The 22,041-nt window shown below is 36.8% G+C and overlaps 2 protein-coding genes across 3 annotated transcripts; one reads left to right on the forward strand and one right to left on the reverse strand.

Moving 5' to 3' along the window:
* The first annotated feature begins 7,584 nt into the window (after positions 1-7,584).
* Positions 7,585-17,647, forward strand: LOC132621332 (uncharacterized). 2 transcript variants are annotated; one of them, XM_060335554.1, is made up of 9 exons: positions 7,585-7,896; positions 9,545-10,300; positions 10,386-10,852; positions 11,204-12,931; positions 14,247-14,361; positions 14,477-14,566; positions 14,861-14,926; positions 15,065-15,160; positions 17,190-17,647. In XM_060335554.1, the coding sequence occupies exons 1-9, from the start codon at positions 7,855-7,857 to the stop codon at positions 17,310-17,312; spliced, it is 3,483 nt and encodes a 1,160-aa protein (XP_060191537.1). In that variant the 5' UTR covers positions 7,585-7,854; the 3' UTR covers positions 17,313-17,647. The 2 variants fall into 2 exon arrangements, with proteins under 2 accessions (XP_060191537.1, XP_060191538.1); XM_060335555.1 differs by having other exon boundaries at positions 9,551-10,300.
* Positions 17,648-19,167: 1,520 nt separating this feature from the next.
* LOC132624003 (pentatricopeptide repeat-containing protein At3g57430, chloroplastic) lies at positions 19,168-21,958 on the reverse strand. The gene has a single exon (XM_060338819.1). The coding sequence runs from the start codon at positions 21,932-21,934 to the stop codon at positions 19,280-19,282; it is 2,655 nt and encodes an 884-aa protein (XP_060194802.1). The 5' UTR covers positions 21,935-21,958; the 3' UTR covers positions 19,168-19,279.
* Between the last annotated feature and the right edge of the window lie 83 nt (positions 21,959-22,041).

Raw genomic sequence — 22,041 nt, forward strand, 5'->3', positions numbered from 1 at the left:
CACATCACAAGTTCTGCTATTATATGCAATTTTCACCCCCAAAAACCTAATTCGACCAGATTTGAGATGAAAGAATTGCTGCTGGCCTTTAGTAACAACAAACTTATCCAATCCCCATTGCTTTGCACCAACTCTATTATGCTTCTCCTTTCCATTACCCAAAATAATACTCTCATATTCTATCGTGAAAGCACTACAAGAATTCACATTAAAATAACCAACCTGAATAGAGTACCAAGAAGCCAAAGGTACATAATGAGATATGATGCTATTCCTTGACATCCAATTTCTCTCAGGCATTTGATCAAACACGTAAGGAGCGGTTATATTTCTTCCACATTCAGAAGATACATCACCTTCATCTTCTGTAAAAAGTGTGGCAAGAAGCATATCTTCAAGAAATTCAGGCTCCCTTGCTGAAGAATCATTTCCATTATGCGCAAAACTATTCTGAGATTCTTTGTTTTGGCCTTTAAAATGACTGTCCATTGGGCAGACTCTGATGATTGATGATTCAGCTCTTACTTGTTCTTTATCTTTTCCTTCTTGAGTCATAACTCCAATGGCTTCCTTGATTTCCAACAGTTTCTTGTTAGTCTGCGTTTTTCCTTCAATCATACTGGTCATGCACTCCATCAATTTCTGCAACTGTTCTTGAATCTGTGAAAGCTTTTCTTCCATGTTTTTTTTTCCTACTAGTTTATCTTGGTTCTTTCTTCGAGTCCTAATCGCAATGCCGAGGATCGATTGCTCTGATACCAATTGATGCTCGAATGATAATTGATGGGAAATGATCAATCCAGGAGAATCTACTCGAGGAAGGGGAAAGCTAATTCAGGGATGAACAGAGAGAATAGCTAAATTGATAGAGAATGTTTAGAGAAAGAGAGATAAGAGACTTCTTATTATCTGAATGAATGAATCTAATTACAATTACAGATTGGCTTTATAGAATGAATAGAGTCAAATATTCCTAACAGAATTCTAACAACTTTAACTGTCCCCCTAACAGAATTCTAACAACTTTAACTGTCCAATTAACACATAGACCCTAACTCCTGCACTTGCATCAAATATATTTACAAACAACAATAACTATGCTTTACTCCTAACAAGTTGGGTCGGGAACATGAATCCTCACTGGCCATCTTCTTTATTTGAATTTCAGAAAATACATTTGTGACAACATTATTAAATTTATATACAGATATTTTTGTGGCCTTTTAAATTTAAGAGAGTTTTTAAATATAATTATTATAAAGTCAAATACAGTGAAATGAACAAAGTAAAAGAAAAGATAAAAAGAGAGATAAAAGGAGTCTAAAAAGGCTAAAAATACCTCATAAATACCCTCCTTCCATCTATTGGTCTCTTAACCGGCCATAGTGGGTGACATTTGCCTTAGTCATTTGATATAGATTACTCTTTTCATTTTGGTCTTTTAATAGGACAAGTAATTCAAAAAGTTATGTCAGACATGTGTCATCCTTTAATCTTTCGTTAAGTGAATATTACATCATAATACAAGCGAAAAAATTTAGTTTCTTAAATTTGAAATTGAGTGGGTTTAAAACGGGTCAGCAGGTTTATACTAAGCCGTGTGACTTTTTTAAATCGGAAAAAGCCATCAGGTTCAAGGTGTTAGCTTGAGTTGAGCCCAAAAAAAAAGTCAGAGATATGCTTAAACTAATAGGTGGACGAAGGGTATTTGCTTTTTGTGTGCTAATTTTCATAGGCTTGGGATATTTTTAGTCTTTTTCGTATAAAAAAGGGATAAGGCACTGTTACCCTCCTTGAACTTTGACCAAAGTTGCTACGACACACCTTACATTTCCAGGAGTCCTATTACCCCCCTAAAGTTTTTTAAAACGGAATAATTATCACCTTAAGTGCTGACATGGCAAGAAGAGTGTATTTCACTCTCTTTGAGAGAGTGAGAAGCATAAAATCAAACACGTGTCATTTTTTAATAGGGTACTTCACATTTAATTACACCTACTTAATTATCATTAAAGCTTAAAGTTTTTTTCTAAATTGATTATTTGTTTTAAATGTGGAAAACTTAATTTTTGTTTTTATTTAAAATCTATTTTTTTTAAATATGGAAAACAGAATTGTTTTAAAAAATATGAACATCGGCTTTTTTTTAGAAAATAAATATGGAAAACTGATTTTTTTTTCTATATATGAAAAAAATCTAGTTTGCCATATTTAGTTTAAAAACATGAGTTTTCCACATTTAAAAAAAAAAAAATCCAAATTGTTATAAAAATTCAGTTTTTTCACATGATGACAAGAAAAATATTTTTTCCAATTTTTTTTTTAAAATAATTCAGATTTTATTTGAAAATAAAATTGCTCTAAGAAAATGAATCATGAAAATTTAGATTTTTTAAGACATTTTCAAAAAAATAATCAAGTTTCCATATTTTAAAAAACTCAATGTTTCTGTTTTTTTTTTTTAAATATCCATTTTCATTCTTTTTTAAATTACCACGTAAGAGAAAAGAATTAAAAAAATAATAAATAAATAAATAAATACACATGTGGCAAGGAGAGTGTATGTCACTCTCCCATTAGAGAGTAGATATCCAGTTTTAGGATAATAATTATTCCATTTTTAAAAAGTTAAGGGGTTAATAGGACCCTTGAAAAAGTAAGGTATGTCATAACTTAGGTCAAAATTCCGGGGGCAATTTGCTGGACTGCCCTTCGCTGGGTTGTCTTTAATTTTTGTCCCTCAATATGATGGTCTTTAACTTTTTCCTTAAGACAAAATTTGAGCCTTAAAGGCAAAATTTGCACAATTTTATTTTTACTGAGCTGGAGTTCGAATCTACAATCTCAAAATATTAGGCGAAAGGCAAAACTTAAAGACCAACCCAAATGAAAAGAAATCCGCTCAAAAAAAAAATCAGAGGTAATACTGCCTTGTCCCCATAAAAGAAAGTAGCTTTAACCTTGTAGCAGTCGATCATTCAGATATAGTTAAACTCCAATGCGGGTACCGAATACCGGATGAGAAATAATTTTTTTAAAAAAAGTATCAAGGTGAAAGAAGCGTTGTTTCCTTTGAAACAAAAAACATTTTTTTGCATGGATTGGCTTTTAATTTTTGTCCCTCAAATTGGTGGTCTTTAATGTTTGCCCTTCGCTTAACATTCAGAGGTTCTGGGTTCGAACTCAGGCTCAGTAAAAATAAAATAAAATTGGCACGCAGGGCAGAAGCATTTTTTTGCACGAATTGCCCTTCTTATGGGGTGGTCTTTAAATTTTGTCCCTCATATTTGTGTTCTTTAAGTTTTGCCCTTCGCTTGGATACCTGAGGTTCTGGGTTCGAACCCCCGCTCAGGCATAAAATAAAAAAATAATTTCGCAAGGCAGGGCTGGGGGGAGTGTATGCCGGATCTGGCATACAATCCGTAAGGAAAAACTAAAGTTATGCCAGAGGGGGCAGACTTTGCCTTGAGACATATTTTTTTTTTTTACTTTTCAAGACAAATTTTTAATTATGCCTTAAGGAAAAGTTCCGCCCTATGGGGCATACTTTTAGTTATGCCTTAACTAAAAGTGTGTCCCATAAAATATAACTAAAAGTATGCCCCATAAGGCGGAACTTTTCCTTAAGGCATAACTAAAAGTTTGCCTTAAGGAAAAGTTCTGTCTTATGAGGCATACTTTTGGTTATGCCTTAATTAAAAATCTGCCCCATAAGGCATAGTTCCTTAAGGAAAAGTTTTGCTCCATAAGGCATAACTAAACTATGCCTTGAGGAAAAGTTATGCCCCCTCCGGCATAACTTTAGTTTTTCCTTAAGGACTTTATGCCGGATCCGGCATACAATCCTTAAGGAAAAACTAAAGTTATGCCGGAGGGGGTAGACTTTGCCTTGAAACATATATTTTTATTTTTTTTCTTCTTTTCAAGGCAAACTTTTAATTGTGCCTTAAGAAAAAGTTTCGGCTTATGGGATGGGCATACTTTTAGTTATGCCTTAACTAAAAGTGTGCCCCATAAAATATAACTAAAAGTATGCCCCATAAGGCGGAACTTTTCCTTAAGGCATAACTAAAAGTTTGCCTTAAGGAAAAGTTCTGCCTTATGAGGCATACTTTTGGTTATGCCTTAATTAAAAGTCTGCCCCATAAGGCATAGTTCCTTAAGGAAAAGTTTTGCCCCACAAGGCATAACTAAACTATGCCTTGATGAAAAGTTATGCCCCTTCCGGCATAACTTTAGTTTTTCTTTAAGGACTTTATGCCGGATCCGGCATGCACTCCCTCCAGCCCTGCCTTGCGAAATTATTTTTTTATTTTATGCCTAAGCGGGGGTTCGAACCCAGAACCCCAGGTATCCAAGCTAAGGGCAAAACTTAAAGACCACAAATATGAGGGGCAAACTTTATGTCACACCCTAATCCTGATAGGGCATGATGGGCACCCGACCCCTTACTCAGGGCCGAGCGAACCCCGCTGGTTCTTGTTATGTTCATAATCTCGCTGGACTCTTAATCACGAAATGAAATGCATAATGAAAAACTTTCAAAAACATTCTTTTTGTCTTTCTCAAATCAAGTAAAATATGTAATTATATGAAATTTGTAACATAATGCATAATGATACATCGGCTTGCAGAGCCGCTTACAAGACTGACATGATATATATGTGACCCTGTCTGCAAAGTCTCTAACATCAATCAAGATACCATAACATAGATACTCTGATTCGGCAACACTCCGGAAGGAAATGGAGCTCGCCAATCCAGCTGGAACAGCTTCTAGCAACGTCCTCTACTCATCTGTATACACTTGCGTGGCATGAGACGCAGCGTCCGCAAGAAGGGACGTTAGTACGAGCAATGTACTGAGTATGCAAGGCGGAAAGTGAAATAAAATAGCCATACACTAAAGATGAGAAGAATAAGAATCAACCTGGCATTTCTGAACTACCGATGGAAATCTAGCATATGTATACATACCTCTTCATCTCCTTGCGATCTTTGCTAAGTCTGTATACCCTACCATAGTCCTGGTTACCTTATTATCAGACGTTATCTGAACATGTGTTGCGGCGTGAAACCCGATCCATATATGATACATGTCTCTCTCTATACTCTCGCATGCTTAACTACATCTATGTACCGTACTGTGCCTTTATCTCACTAATCATCCTATGCTAACTGCCCAACTGATCAGTGGTAACTGCCCGACCGGCTGCAGTCCGGTGGTAACGTCCCGTCCGATTATCGCCCGACGGTAGAGCGCAACTGCCCGACTGATCAGCGGTAACTGCCCGACCGGCCGTAGCACGGTGGTAACTGCCCGACTGGCTGCAGTCCAGTGGTAAATATATACATCTGCCCAACTGGTCGTAGACCAGTGGTAATAATAATCAACATCATAACTAAACTTCTACAAGTAATCTCTATGCACCTCTCATGGTCTTCGCTTAACCTGTAGTGTCTACATGATCATATAAGCCTTATAAGCACATCTCTGGCCATTAGTACTTCTTCCCACTTGACTAGGCTATAACCAAATACTAAGATACAACATGAACCTCTCTTCGAACATTTAATACCTCATTAGAGATCCTCTGCTAGCACGCTACTCATGTCCTATAAGACATTCCTTAAGAACCTATTCCTAAACTCATTAGATTATTATTATGGAACCGTCATCATGAACACATCTCACCTTGAAGGAACAAATTCATAAGATGAGATCAACATGAATGAATAACATCAATAGCCATGAAACAAGCTCAAGGATAAGCTTTGGTACTTTTAGAAATGAGTTTATTGGAGATATTATATATAGGTTCACAACAAAGGAATCATGCCTTAAGAAAGAAAGGTTTAGCCTTAACATACCTTTTTGGTCGCCTTAACTTTGACTACTCAATGCTCGTCCTAATCCTTCAAATAAATCTCTCTGGAATCTGCTAAAATTTCGGTAGCATCTCCCCTATTTATCTGCCTAGCCCCAAAATAGTAATTCAGCAACCAACAACAACAACATCAATACCAACATTAATCATAATATCCTCAATACCAAAATACTCCATAAACATCCCATGTGGGGTTTATCCCAAATTTCCACTAACAAAACTATTGTACGGCTATATGATAATTTTATCTCCGTAAATAAACCAAAATAAACATTAATAATAGGAGATTCATATCTTATTTTTGTTAACACGGCGATATCTTTAATATCCACCTTGAATCCACCGTAAAACCATATTAGAATCACCTCTATGCATGTATCCGAGCTTCGATTAATACTCCGTCGCTTGAAAATTGCTTACTTTTGGTTTCCCTCTCTCTTTCTCTCTCCAAAAATCTGGAAATTTCCAGCAAAATCTGAGGAAAAAAGGGGTTATTACCCTTTTTATAAGGGTCAGATTCGGGTCAGTCCGGGTCGGGTACTGTAGCATTTACTGTAGCAAGTCGGTTACTGTAGAAGTACTGTAGCGTGCGTTTCTGTTCTGCCAGCTGAACTTGTAGCGTCCATAATTCTCTACTCCGATCTCCTATCGACGAGCGCTTTGTTGCGTTGGAAACTAGACTCGACGAACTTCATTTTGGGCTTTTGTTTCACCTTAAAACACTTCATATGCTCAGAGATATTTGTCTCCCAAGTTGGACCAAAGTTGTTTCTCAAATTTTCTCCAAAGTCCGACAAACTTAATTTCCTTAATTCACTTTCCCTTCAATTCTTTCATAGCTTACTATATGAACTTGAATCCTTATAACCATAAGTTAAACACATATAAGCTCGAATCTCAACATACGAAATTGCGGGGTGTAACACTTTAAAGACCGCAAATATGAGGGGCAAAATTTAAAGACCATCCCAAAAGAAGTGCGAATTGCCCGGGCAGAGGCTGGGATTCTCAAGGCATAAGGCAAACTTTTACCCACAATTAGGTCTTGAGGTCTAACTTTTGCCCAAAGGTAGGTGTTAAGGTAAAGGTTTGCAAAATTCTAGCAATTTTTTTCTTTTTTGTCTTAAAGCAGAGTTTGAAACTCAACTTATGCATAAGTTGAGATCCAACTTATGCCCTGCGAATCCCAACTTATGCCTTGCGATTTTTTTTTAAAATTTTTGATTGAGCGAGAGTTCGAACCTAAAATCAAGAGGCTGTAGTGAAAGCCAAAAATTAAAACCACTGATTTGAGGGCCGAAAATTAAAGACCACCCCAGCGAAGGCAATCCTGCAAATTGCCCAACAAAAATTGTGGGTACAATTGTTATTTAGGTCGTATATTTACTAGAACTTAAAAACATTTTAAGGTTTAATACCAATAATATATCAAGAAACTTGATAACCAAATGAAAATAGATAATTTAATATATTTTTATTTAAGCATTATTCATTGTCTGAATTATGTTATTCAAGTTATTTTTATCACAATTTGTAAGATTAAGTTATTTTTGGGTCATTCGAATGCCAATCACTTCCTTTTTTGGTGGGTGGGGGGTTCATTAAAACAATTAAGTTGAGAATGTCAACTAAAATTTGTAATTTACAAAAAGAAAATAAAATAGTACATAATAAGAAAATAACAAATTTACATTAAAAAAAAAAAACGTCGTCCTAGTGGTAGTACGACCTACTGCTAAACCCTCTCATCCTCTTTCTTGTCCAAAACCCCTTGACAATACTGCCTCCTCATTTCTTTCTTGCAGTCCACATAAGGCTCTCATTTATATTAGTTTTCTTAGGTCCTTGTAGAAATAGTTGTAAATTTCAAGAATCAGTAAAGCTGATGTTTTTACATAGCACATTCATGGTTTTGCTCTTTCCATTATCTTCTCTCCAGTAAATATTTACCTTCTTGGGATTCTGAATGGCATTGGTTCAACACTTATTTAGCTGCCGCTCCATCATGGTAACCAAAAAGTTTCCATCTTTTCTCATTTAATTGAAATTTAGAATTACAAGAAACAAGTATATAAAAGGTTTGAAGCTAAGGGTGTGAAGGAAAATGTTTTCTTAGTTGGTTTCTTACTTATTTTCTAGTGTTGAGTAAGTAAGCAAGAAGATATTATCCCAATAACATTTGTATTTAATCTAGCAAAATACTATAGGCGTGAGGAGTGGGGGGTGGGGGGTTGGTCAAGGGGTGTTTTGGGGGTGGGGTTGGGATGGTCAAGGGGTGTTGGGGGCATTGGGTGGGTGGGGAGGAGACGATTAACTTGGAATGTTACTTATGGAACTTGTTTTTCATCCTTCATCAGGGAAGTCATTTTGCTCGTTTTTAAGGGACTTGCTGTTTTCTTAGAGAAAATGTTTTTCAAATATTTTAACCAACTGGAAAATTGAAAAATGTTTTCCTCCATACCGAATCGACCCTTAGTCTATCAGTGTTAGAATCTAACAATAGGCTCACTATTCTCCTCTTTCTTCAGTTGTCAATGGTAGTATTTAGTATTTCATTCTGTTTCTCTGTAAATATTTTCACACTTTTTCATGTATGTGCCTACTTATAAAGGAGGGAATGAGCCTGTAATGTTAATTGTTATGGAGTTCCACTTATGGGGAATTCCCATTTAAATCATTTATTTGAAATTGTTTGAGAGATATTATTTATCTCAAAACAAAGAAAGGTTAAGTTCTTACATTAGTTCTTTAGTATTAGGATTCAATTTATGCTTAGTTTTTTCCTTATAACAACTGGAGCTTTTTAGTTTCTCGAGCTACACTTGGTTTGTTGGAAGGTGGAAATAATCAAATAATGAGGAAAAGAAAAGAAAGTAAATTTATAGTCTTTACTTTCTCTTTTTTACTATTTTCTTTCAAGGGATTGTATAGAGTACTTATCTCAGTCATCCTATTTTATTTTACGTATGAAAGTAACTTCCTTGAATTGAACCCCTTGAAACAGAAATGGGGTATGTAACTTCCTTGAGTTTTGAATCCGTGAAACAAAAATGGCACAGGTGAAAACTATAGGGAATAATTTGACTGTGTTAAAATGCATAATTTTATTTAACTTCAGAGCCGGAGGCTTTTATTTGTTTTAGTTTGCAGTTGGGTTGGGGCAATCACAGACAGAATCCATTTGAATTACTTTTTGATGTCAATATCTTGTTAGAGTTAAAGAGCAAATTTTAGTAGTTGTTTTCTTTAATGCTTATGGAATAAGCTTATGATACTGAACTTTTGCTTAGGATCACTCACTATGGTGAACCAAACTTGAGAGAGCTCTTTCCATTATCGCTGTGCCCTAACTAATGCCAAAAAGGAAAAAAAGGAATTTTTTTTCTTTAATTTGTAGATTTTGCAGCACATCTAGAGGTTTTGCTGGACCTTGTTTTTTCAATCTTTTTTTCCTACTTTGTGAAGTTCTATAAGATATATACATTTTGATGGTTACTAGGGAAATTCGAAGGTTTGTTTTGCCTCGTTCTGTACACTTTAGTGATTCATGAAAAGATAATAGAGAAGTTGTCTGGAAATTATATACCCCTATTTCTTTGAATTCCTTGTTGCAATAACCACCGTATTGACTTTACCATCTTTTTTTTTGGGTTAAGTTGCAGAACAGGACACTACATAATTATCAGGCAAATTGCTTACAATGTTCGTCGTTCACAACTGTTGACAGATTTGAGAATTTGTCTCGTAAAGCCAGGTTATGTTGTGGGACCAGAGCTAGGCAACCAAGTAATTTAAGAGTCACTTCTCAAAAGAAAATTCATCCTATCAGAAGCTATACTAATCCTGGATCTTCTTCTGCATTTAGTATCCTTCTGCTATCAAAGGAGGGATTTATCGGTGTCAGGCCATTTGGAGGAATAGGTTCACGGTCATACAACACAAATGGAAAAACATATATTTTCCCTGACGCAAGAGCAATAGCAGATAAAGGTACTGTTGGAGCAAAAGTTGTTAGTGATGGAAATAAGACATTCTTTAAAAATTTCAAGAATCACTCAAAGCGGTCAAAAGAATTGGCTGTTCATAGAAGAAATGCTATGTCGGATAAGGTGCCTGAAAAAGGCACTCCAAACTCCAAAGTATCAGCTAGTAAGAATGTTGATTTGGTCATTTCAAAAGACACCCCGGTTAAGGTTGATGAGAAGGTTGTCAGCCCGGACATTTCAGGTCCTTCTCTTGGTAATAATGGGAAGTCAACATCCACGGGTAAGGAGAAAGCAAAGAAGCAATCAAGAAGCAAAAAGAATAAAAATGTTGCTTCTGATGCAGTAGATCAGCCAAAAGTTTCTAGGACTCCCCGAGCAAAGAAGTCTAACCCCGCTAAAGATGAGCAATCTCCAGCAGTATCAGAGGTTTGCAATTTCTCATTTTCTGGAATTACCATATTTTGATGTGTTTTGCTGCATAATTACCTGCACTAACCTTGCAGTATTCCAGATTAGTTTGCCCGTTAATTCTTCAACAGTAGGGCCTGCTGGCGATGTCTCAATGAAGGTTGACTTGGCACAAGGGAAAAGAACCTCTCCCAGGAAAAAGAAATCCACCAAGGAGACCAAATCTCTTCGAGAACTGAATGAGGCATCTGTATTGCCATCTGATAGTAAGTTAGTACCAGATAAGAGTTCAGATGTGAGCATCAAAAGTAAGCCCCCGGGACACAAGAAATGGCCACAACTATATCCTCCCACAGCAAAGACTGTACTGTTGGTGGAGTCTGCCACAAAGGCGAGAGTTATCCAAGGGTACCTTGGTGACATGTTTGAAGTCCTGCCCAGTTATGGTCATGTCAGGGACTTGGCTGCTAGGTCTGGATCTGTCCGACCAGATGATGACTTCAGCATGGTATGGGAGGTTCCTTCTGCTGCCTGGACTCATCTCAAGAGCATCAAGGTTGCGCTAAGTGGGTATGTTATTGTTGTTCCAACCTCTGATTAGTTTATGTATTAACATGGTGCTAACACGTTGGGGAGGATTAGTAGTGATTATGTAATTCATATTTTTTGCTTGATAAAAAAATGTAATTCATATTTATTTTCTTAAAAAAATTTCTACAATTCAATAATCATGATTATAGTGAAAAAGAAAAACAGTTTTGAGTTTCATCAATGTTCAATTAACAAATGGACCAGTTACATAGAGATTATGGAAGACACAAACTAGATTCAATAAAATTTCATAAAATGGTTGGTTTGTAGCTAGAGCTGTTTTAAACAATGTCATGCTCAGTTTCTTATCTGTTCTTCGTTGATTCTCAGAGCCCAGAATCTTGTTCTTGCATCAGATCCTGACCGTGAAGGAGAGGCTATATCTTGGCACATTATAGAGATGTTACACCAACAGGATGCCCTACGTGATGATATTAATGTGGCAAGGGTTGTTTTCAATGAAATTACTGAATCATCCATCAAAGCTTCCCTCCAGTCTCCAAGGGAGATTGACGCAAATTTAGTACATGCTTACCTTGCAAGGCGTGCTCTTGATTACCTGATTGGGTTCAACATTTCTCCACTGCTATGGAGAAAACTACCTGGTTGTCAATCTGCTGGCCGGGTTCAGTCTGCTGCCCTATCACTTATATGTGACAGAGAAATGGAAATCGATGGATTCAAACCACAGGAATATTGGACAGTCCTGGTTGAATTTAAGAAGGACATAAACCTAGATTTAGCCAATAACTTTTTGTCATCCCACTTGACTCATTTTGATTCCAAGAAATTAAGTCAGTTCTCTGTTAGCTCACATACTGAAGCAATGGAAATTGAACAGAAGATAAATGCATCAAACTTTGAAGTTCTAAACTCTAAGATAACCAAAAAGCAGAGAAACCCCCCTCCTCCTTATATAACATCAACACTTCAGCAAGATGCTGCAAACAAGTTGGATTTCACATCATCATATACGATGAAACTTGCACAAAAGCTCTATGAGGGGATCCAGTTATCAGATGGCGAGGCAACAGGATTGATAACTTACATCAGAACAGATGGATTGCACATTTCAGATGAAGCTACCAAGGATATTCAATCCTATATCAGCGAAAGGTATGGACAGACTTTTGCATCAAAGAATGCCCGTAAATACTTCAAGAAGGTGAAGAATGCTCAAGAGGCCCATGAAGCTATTAGACCCACTGATGTCCGAAGGCTACCCTCAAAGCTTGTTGGGGTGCTGGATGATGATGCACTTAAGCTATACAAACTTATATGGTCCCGTACCATGGCATGCCAGATGGAACCTGCTACCATAGAGCAGATACAAGTTGATATTGGGAAACCTGACCAATCCATAATCTTTCGTTCTACAAGCTCAAAAGTACAGTTTCCCGGATACCAAGCTGTCTATGAGGATGTGGAAACTAACTCAACGAAAGATAGTGACAGTGGGAGGGATGATCGTTCTGAAGTATTTGAGGCTCTTAGGAGTTTAACTGCTGGAGATCCACTGTATTTGGGTAAAGTGAAACTCGATCAACACCACACTCAGCCTCCACCACGATACTCTGAGGGGTCTTTGGTTAAAAAGCTGGAGGAGCTCGGCATCGGAAGACCTTCCACTTATGCAACCACAATAAAAGTATTAAAGGATAGGAATTATGTCACTGCCAAAGGCAGAACACTGTACCCTGAATTTCGTGGGCGTATGGTATCAGCATTTCTCTCTCATTATTTTACTGAAGTAACAGATTATAGTTTCACCGCCGACATGGAGACAGAACTTGATAATGTCTCTGCTGGTTTGACTGAATGGAAAGGCCTTTTGAGAGATTACTGGACTAGATTTAGCAAGTATTGTGAACATACTGGTAATGTGCACATTCATCAAGTGGAGAAGATGTTGGAGAAAACGTTTGGTGATTTTCTGTTTGCATCTCTTCCTGATGAAAGTAGGACATGTCCAAGCTGTCTTCAGGGAACTTTAATTTTCAAAGTGAGCCGGTTTGGTGCAGGCTACTTTATAGGTTGTGACCAGCACCCTAAATGCAAGTGAGTAATGAGCTATCATAGATTTTGGATCTTTTAAATACTGTGGATTCATCTTCTTCTGATACCATAAATGTCGGTGTGGTATCTGTTCTTGCATTTACATATGTTGTGTTTATATTTTCCATTTTGAGTCTGACGGTTGAGATGCAAAACATGATCAACTTTCTCCACTTATCCCCAGATCCCATCTTCATCATAGCAAACTCCAAAAAAACTCTCAATCCACATGATCATAGGCCTTCTCGAAATCCAGCTTACATTGACTCCTAGGTTCACCTTTCTCCCTTCTTGAATCTAACACTTCATTTGTCACTAGTCACATCTTAGACTTGTCTCGTCCACTAGCTTCTTTAGTCTAGAAAGCACCTTAAGGTTATCTTATAGATATTTCCTATTAGACTTATAGGCCTGTAAGCCTCGATGTCGCTTATGCACCTGTGGTTTTCATCACATCTCCTTTATTGTGCTCCAAACTGTTGGGAAAAAGCCAGGGTAAAACCAGCCAGTCCAAGGGCCTTATAACCGGCACAACTCACCATTGTCTCCCTCACCTCCTCCTCCCCAATAGCTCGCTCCAGCCATTCCCTCCTATCTTCTCCTATATGGTTAAAAATTACCCCGGTAGAAATCTTACACATAAAACACTAATAGATATATGATTTCCTTACCTCAAATTTTCACATGTTAGAATCGCTCCCCTGCCCCCAACGAAGTGAAGAAACACACTTTCTTGGCGTCCTTGGAATCCAAATCAATAGATGTGGAAAGGTTGATTCCTCTTAAATCTAGAGCTTATTACTATAGGACTTTACTTAAAACAAACCCAAACTCCCTGCCCTCGATTCCCAATAATCCTGGCTGTTATGTGAAGAACTTTGTTTATAGAGCAATTCAACCAGACCTTGAAATTTCGCTGCCTCTCAATACTGAAGATTCCTTCTAAACCTTAAGTCTCAGTGAACTTCCTTAAAGATTGTACTGTTATCCCATGCAAAGCAATTGAAAAAAAAAGAGTTCCCTCCCCCCTTTTCTCTGATTCTTACTTTTACATCCTTTGCACTTTGAGTACTTGTAATGCATCGGGCATGTATTCTTTAGCTTAAACTTAAAGTTCGTTCTTTCCATCATTAAATCTTTATTTCAGTTATCACACCTTGTAAGTTCTAAGCTCATGAACTTATGAACTTAGCAGCAGTGTGACAAATTTGTTATTTTATAGTGCAGAACAATGAAAAGAAATATAGTTATATACTTCTCTCCTTCTCTTTTGATGTCGTCTGTCATTGGCTGATGTAGCTTTGACATTCATTATTAGGTATATTGCCAAGACATTATACGGTGAAGAGGAGGAAGACATCACCTCTGAAGACACTAAAAGAAATGTAGAGCCGCCAAAGTTGCTGGGTGTCCTTCCATCTTCAAATGAGAAGGTTTCCACTTAAAAACCCTTGATATATTAGTTGATTGGTTATACTAGTTGATTTTATCTTTTAGTTATTTGTTTGTTCTCAAAGATGTAAAGACCTTTATACCCTTTCTCTTTAGGTTCTTCTGAAGAATGGTCCGTATGGATACTATGTTCAGCTTGGAGAAGACAAGAAAGGATATGTTCCCAAGCGGGCTTCGCTTTCGCAGGTATTTTGACAAGCACTTTATTGAACTTGGTTCTTTCACATGTATAAATACCATTTTCCACTTTTATATTACTATATAATAGAAAAAAGATACTGCAATTGCTCCAAAGCGTTGAGCGGCTCCTTTATTTTCCCCTTCTGACGAGTAAGGGAACTGAATTACCTTTTGTTTTGTCTGCATTTGATATAATTGCACCCGGAGTATAATTTTTTATTAATCTTCCACATTTAGTTAAAAGAGACAAATTTATTTATTTAGATGGTCAGTGATGTAAATGCATTTTTCATGATCTAGGTGAAGGACATTAGTTCTGTTACCTTGGAAGATGCCCTGGAGTTGCTGCGTTACCCTATAACATTGGTATGGTGCAATGTGTACTTCCTTTTTATTGATTTATTTATTTATTTATTTTTATTAATTATTTCTATCTTCAGTTTTAAATTTCTATATCACTGGTTATGAGTATGCATACAAAAGATGAATGGGTCTTTTCTATAGGGAAACCATCCCGATGATAACCAGCCAGTCGTTTTAAAGCTTGCAAAGTTTGGATTTACAATCAGACACAGGCGAACAATTGCTCCAGTTCCCAAGGTTTGGTTCAATCTCTCTCTATACGAGAATTGTTTTCTCAAACATGGTGCTTTGATATGCTAGCTTGCTGCTGATTAATAACTGTGATTATAAGGTATTTATCAGAGAAAATTATCATGGAATCAATAATGATCTGATAAAAAGTGATGACACAGTTACAGCATCATGGGTCTCCTGCAGTTTTGATGGATGAAAAGTGAAATTCATGGTTTTCTAGTTTCCAGTTTTCAAAATGTCGCTTTACTCTTGGTTTGTGGTTTGCAGTCCTGTTTGTGCCTTTGTTGGCGGTATACATTAATGATGCATGAGGGTGAAGCAGGGAAAAACATCTACCATGGAGGAATACTTTAGCATTTTCTCTCAATTCAAATCATTGGACTTCTATAACTTTGTGCTTAATCTAGTGAGAAGTAATAGAATTTGTAAAACTATCTCCCAGATGTCAATGTTACCATTATCAAAAAAGAGTGTCTCCCTAATGTCTAGAAATCCAGAATCAGTCGTCTCAGACATCAGATACTTTGTGTTTAAACCTTTTTTCTAAATGATGGTGGTGTCCGGGCAGCTTGCATGCACCTCGACTATTCCACCATTACCGGGTGACCGACTTTGCCCACCAAGGCTTTAGGAAGATGGGAAGAAATCAAGTGTCTTTGCCTCCGCTGAGATTTGAACCTGAGATCTCATGGTTCTCCTCCCACTTCAATACTTCATTGATCACTAGGCCACTTCCTTGGGTGCTTTGTGCTTAAAATTTTTGGGGAGTTAATCACTTGTTCATAATTGCCTATTAGGAATAGTCACAAAAGTAAAAACTGGGAGTTCAAGCACTTATTAGTATGCCTTCAATTCCTGTATGTCAGCCTAATGCCAATGGTTGAAGAGCCTCTCATGTCTCCATACTTCCTGCTTCCACAAGTGGGAATTGAAGACCTTAAGAACTATTATAGCGTTGTAACTTGTATGGCCTCACAATATCCACTACTTGATACAACGTTATATTTGTTAAGTTGTTTTTATTAGAACAAAACTTGCCTAACTGAAGAAATAACATTTTTGCAAACCTTTCTGCTAGTATCTTTCGTCAGATTTTTGTTCCAAGTGCTAATTTGAAAACTTTGCCTTTGCATTTCTTATTGCTCATCAATAATTTTACTGAAAGTAATTTCTTCTTAAGGTTCAGTTTTACATATCTATTCTGTTGCTATATAAAAAAAAATCCATTCTGTTACTATTAGATGAAGCTACTGCTTTTCCTGTTTACTGTTTACAAATGTTTCTGCAACTACAGTTTTTTTTTTTTTTTTTTTTTTTTTTTTTGAGATTGAGTTTCTGCAACTACTGTTAACTCTATATCAATGAATATCAGTGCCGGTCAGAATGTTATTTTACCTACTACTATTAGTTATTGTCTATTATTGATACAATACATGTATCATAAAGTGTCCCTTTTCTCTTGGGAGTAATTTAGAAGTGAATAAAGTCTGTACAAATCTCAACTAGATCAATGACGACTTGAATGACTTTGAAGCAGGTTACAACAACAACATACCCAGTTGAATCCCACAAAGTGGGGTTTGGGGAGGGTAGAGCGGGGTAGAGCGTACACAGACCTTACCTCTACCTTGGGACAAGCAATTCAAAACAGTATAAGAAGTCAGGGGAAAATAATATAAAAAGCATGATAAAGCTATCGAGAGAAAAGAAGTATTTGAACTACTGCAAATGCATACGATAATCGAAACACAAGAAAACAACAGATAGTCGCAGAAAACAACGGACAATAAATTACAAGAGTAAGACTACCACTACTAGTATGAAATAAGTAGAACGATGCTACCTACCTGTTAACTTTCTACCCTAATCCGTGTCCTCCATAACCTCCTATCTAAGGATATGATTTACTGTTTCCTTCTTTTTTCCATGAGAAGTTCTTGGTGCTGGGATCGGGGGATAGCTGATAGATTTCAATATTTGCTGATAGAAATTGTAAATGGATACTATGATGCTTATACTAATTTGGTGACAGAACTTAAAGCCTGGTGACATAACCCTGGAAAAAGCTTTGAAGCTTTTGTTAAGTAAAGATGTAAGGCGATGTGGTCGACCTAAGCGCCAGCCACAGGTGGAAGAAGCCGTTGAGGCAACGTAACATCACACTTGTTCACAGATTAATGTACCATAGAAGTCATTATTTGACGGGGGCCCTTCTCAGGCTGTGTTTTATAGGAGGAATAGTGGAATACGGGCCTTGCATATTTACCCCACACGGGCCTTGCATACTGTCCAAGTATGAAGATTGTATATCCAGAGTCACGAAGACAATTTTGTTACTAGAAATTCCATTTTTTCTTGTAATCTCTTTTTACATTTTTTGTTATAGCATTAGGCAGTAACTTGGCCGTCCAAATGGCCTGTTTAATTCTCCTTTCACTATTCTTTTACATTATTATTATATAAAAGATGGTGAAAATAATGTTAAAGCAACTATTTGATTAGTAAATAGTTTTGAATATTAAAAACTGCTGAAGGTTATATAAGACATTGCCGAGGCATATTTTTCCCAATTGCATTTTATCGGAATTGAGATAATACCCTTGAGGAATTTTTCTGTACTTTTTTGTTTGTTTGTTTTTGAACTAACTCTCATCAACTCGTACTAGTTTGAGGCACTAGTTTAATGTCAACCTTTAGGACTAATTCTTCAAACTATTAAATCTAAAATAATAACACACTCTTTATTTAATATGCTCCTGCTATTAGTAGAACATATCTCATACATTTTAGGATGTCACAAAATAGAAAGAGGACAGGAGGGATTACTGGAAAATGCCCTAAGAAAAAATTGTGTTCTTGATTCCCTTCTATCTGCTAGATCTGTTATGGCTGTGCTTTTGTCATAGTCATCTCTTAGTATGCCATAAACAATGACCTAAGATCTATGTTCTTGTTTCCTATCTTTCATAAAAGGAAGTATTAAATGAAAGATGTCAAATGGCAATGCCAAGGAGCTACAGTTGTGTATGGCAAATCTGGAGATGAGGAGAATTGTCTCCTCCTGCTACCTCTGGTTTAACAAGATACTAGTTCAAAAAGGAAGGATAAGACCAAGTTAAGAAAATGAATGATGTGTGGATATAATAAGATTAAGGGATAATAGCATTTTAGTCCCTTAGTTATTGGTAAATTCTAATTTTGATCCTTGTAATATTAATATATGACTCAACATATTTAACCTTCAATTAATTAAAATGTGTGTTTTTGGTCCCTTTATTTAAGAAACATGTTGCATTTCTACTTTTTTTTTATAAGTATATTAAGATCAAATATGGAGTAACAGTACAAGCTTAACATAACACATGGAAATTAAACAGTGAGTAGTTAATAATTCTGAAAATTTGTGAATATTCACGAGCAAAGGGATCAAAAGGTGCATTTGAAGTAATAGAAGGTTAAATATGCTCAATCAACTATCACAAGGACTAAAATTAGAATTTACCAATACCTGAAGGAACAAATGTGCTATTAGCCCTAAGATTAATACCTTCTATGACTGATATAAATTAGCAACCATTACCACAAAGTGCATAAAGAAAAGAAGGGAGTGAAATTCCCAAGTGCAGTACCTTTCAATGAGCTATAACTTGAAGATCATCTGAAACAATACTAAAACTGAATGGCAGTCATAAAACCAGAACCATCACCCAAACATCAATAGAAGTATAACCTTCAGGTTTACAGGTCTGGTGTAGGGTTCAATGTTCTCTTTTGAATCATGACAAACAATTAAAAGTTTTAGGCTACTCTCTGTACACTGCATTGTGTGCCAAACTTTAAGACACCACTGAAGACAGCCCCATTTTGCAATAGATGAGTTTCAGGTGCAAGAAAGTTGGCAATAAAATTAGTAACCCAATATATCTCACAGTTCTAAAAACAATTGAGTCCAATCTATACTTCAATCTGATGCCAGGACATCAGATGACTGTTTTAGTTGCAAAGTGTTATTCTCAATAATATAGTCAGCAAATGTAAGTTACAGTTGGTGTATTTACCTATGTTCAGACATTAGAAGAATCTATAAACAGAACTTATATAAATCTAACAAAACAAATTATATCACCAATAATCCCCGCATGAACAGGTTCCATTTCTGAAGTGATGGAATCTCCTTACATCCCGAACAACGATCTCTCTCTTCACAATGTTTGAGATAAATTTAGTTGCCTCATGGCAATCATTGCAAACCCTAAGGTTCTTTGCAACCCGTATGGTGGTTCCAGGAGGGGTATTTAGGATACCAAAAGCTATAGCTAATTTTTCACTGTGTCCGCAGAGTAGATTTTCCTTTTCGTCCTCGTTAACATTGTGAAGAACACAGGAAGTATCTGGTACATAACCTTCCTTTTTCATCTTTTCTGACAAAGTCTCGAGAAATCCATAGAGTTGCTCGCTTTGTGGGTGCGATGCATCTCCAGCTACGAACTTGTGAACTTCATCTCCAAACTCAATCCAACTGCACCCAGGTTCTTTTCTTACTCCAAACTTTTTCATGTTACGTCGAACCATGTTTGCTTTTTCCCAAATCCCAGCAGATGAATAAATGTTGGAGAGTAAAACATAGTGACTAGCTACATGTGGATCCAATTCAAAGAGATTCCTTGCCGAAATTTCACCAAGTTCTACGTTGCGATGTATCCTACAGGCACCAAGTAAACTACTCCAGGCACCAATTTTGTTGTACTCAGAAGGCATCTCCTTTACAAGCTGATATGCTTCTTCTAGATGGCCTGCTCGACCCAGCAAATCAACAATGCAAGCGTAATGATCCGCAGTTGGTTCAACACCATAAGCATTTTTCATTTTTCGGAACAATTGCCGACCTTGATCTACCATGCCTGTGTGACTGCATCCAGCAAAAATTGCAATAAATGTGACGTTATTTGGCTTCACTTTCCCTTCGAACACCATCATCTTAAAAAGTTCCAAGGCTTCCTCTCCCTTCCCATGCATCCCATAAGCCATAATGAGAACATTCCATGTGATCACATTTTTGGTAATCATGTTATCAAAAACTATCCTAGCAGTATCTAAACAGCCACACTTTGCATACATATCAACCAATGCACTTCCCACGGCTATATCCGTTGCCAATGCATTTCTAGTAGCATAAGCATGTATCTCTTTGCCCTTTGCTAGAGCAACCAGCGAGGCACAACCAGGAAGGACAGTCATGAGGGTTATTGAGTTAGGTTTTAACCGAAATTCTACATCATTCTGAGAGTCATTGTTTCTTTTTGCTGTTTGCATCTCATGTAACATAATAAGTGCATCTTCATGGTAACCACAAACTACAAAACCGGTTATAATAGTATTCCATGAAACTATATCTTTATTCTCCATGTTGTCAAATATATACTTTGATATATTTATCTTTCCCATCCTAGAATACAAGTCCATCAATGCATTTTGCACGTACTTTTCATCTGCGAAACCCAATTTAATAACATACCCATGGATGACTTCTTTAAGGGAAAATGCTTCACAATGTACACAGGCAGGTAAAACACTTGCGACAGTGGTTGGATTTGGACTTAGCCCAGAGAATTCCATCATCTCTGTAAATAACTTCAATGCCTCCTTAAAGAATCCGTTTTGTGTGTAGCCAGCAAGCATAGCATTCCAAATCCCAATGCTCCTTTTCAAGGTACTGTCAAAAACTCGACGCGCACTTTCAACCTGTTGACAATTGCAATACATGTCAACTAATGCACTATCAACAAACGAGTTCCCAATCAAATCATCATTCTTCAAGACGTAACAATGAATTTGCTTCCCAACATCCAGCAAAGCCAGATGAGAACAAGCAGGAACAACACTTGATATCGTGACTCCATCAGGCTTTATCGCTTCTTGAATCATGACTCTAAAGTTATCCAACGCCTCTCGAAACTGGTCATTCTGTGAAAAAGAACTTATCATAGTATTCCACGAAACAATATTTCGATCTCCAAACAACTGAAAAACAGATCTTGAATCATCCACCCTTCCTAGTTTCGCATACATAGACATCAAAGCATTGTTTGTATAAGTCTTCCTATCATCTATTCTCAAACTATACGCGTGTACTTGCTTACCAAGCCTCAACCCATCACTCCTAGGCAAATTACTACAAGCAAGCGCCATACTCACCAACGTAAACGAACTAGCCTCAAATCCATCTAACCCCATCAATCTAAAAGCCTCCAATGCTAACTCCCATTTCTCAAATTTACATAGTGCATTTATCAAAGAATTCCAAGAAACTTGATCTCTCTCATTAATCCTATCAAACACTTTATAAACATCATCAATACTCCGAGCACACCTCCCAAGTAAATGGATAAGAGAATTCGCCACGGTGACTGATGACGTGTCATAACCAAATTTAACAACAGAACCATGTATCTGTTTTCCAAGATTCAAGTCCTGAAGGCCTGTAGCAGCTTTCAGAACTGCAGGAAAAACAAAATTATCAGGCTTAACACCTTCACCATTCATCTGTATATATGTAAAGATTGCTTCTTTGAAGGAGTTTAAGCGAACTTGGGATCGAAGAGTGTCTATCCATTGAGCTGATGAGGGTGTTTCTGAGGTGGGTTCTTGTTGTAATTTCTTGGAAATGAGTGTACTTGTGTGTAAGTTTGTTGGTGGTTTATGGTTAAATGAATGGGAAGGTTGTTGAAGAGGTAGAGAAAGAGGGGAAGTAGACAGTGTACATGTCCAAGAGGACATTGTTGGTAGTTAAAGACAGTTTGAGTGAAGTAACAGAACAATAGAGATGAGGTAGTTTTAAGTTGGGATAATATCAATTTTGGTCCCTGGGTTATTCTAAATTCTGA

The sequence above is a fragment of the Lycium barbarum genome, chromosome 12 (genome assembly GCF_019175385.1).
Source record: "Lycium barbarum isolate Lr01 chromosome 12, ASM1917538v2, whole genome shotgun sequence".
Lineage (NCBI taxonomy): Eukaryota > Viridiplantae > Streptophyta > Magnoliopsida > Solanales > Solanaceae > Lycium > Lycium barbarum.

Bases quoted from the DNA above. Each gene is read 5' to 3' on its own strand.
- LOC132621332 (XM_060335554.1), top strand. From the start codon at position 7,855: ATGGCATTGGTTCAACACTTATTTAGCTGCCGCTCCATCATG. The intron at 14,927-15,064 runs GTATGGTGCAAT...TCTTTTCTATAG, and splicing joins TGCGTTACCCTATAACATTG to GGAAACCATCCCGATGATAA. The intron at 15,161-17,189 runs GTTTGGTTCAAT...ATTTGGTGACAG, and splicing joins CAATTGCTCCAGTTCCCAAG to AACTTAAAGCCTGGTGACAT.
- LOC132624003 (XM_060338819.1), bottom strand. From the start codon at position 21,934: ATGTCCTCTTGGACATGTACACTGTCTACTTCCCCTCTTTCTCTACCT.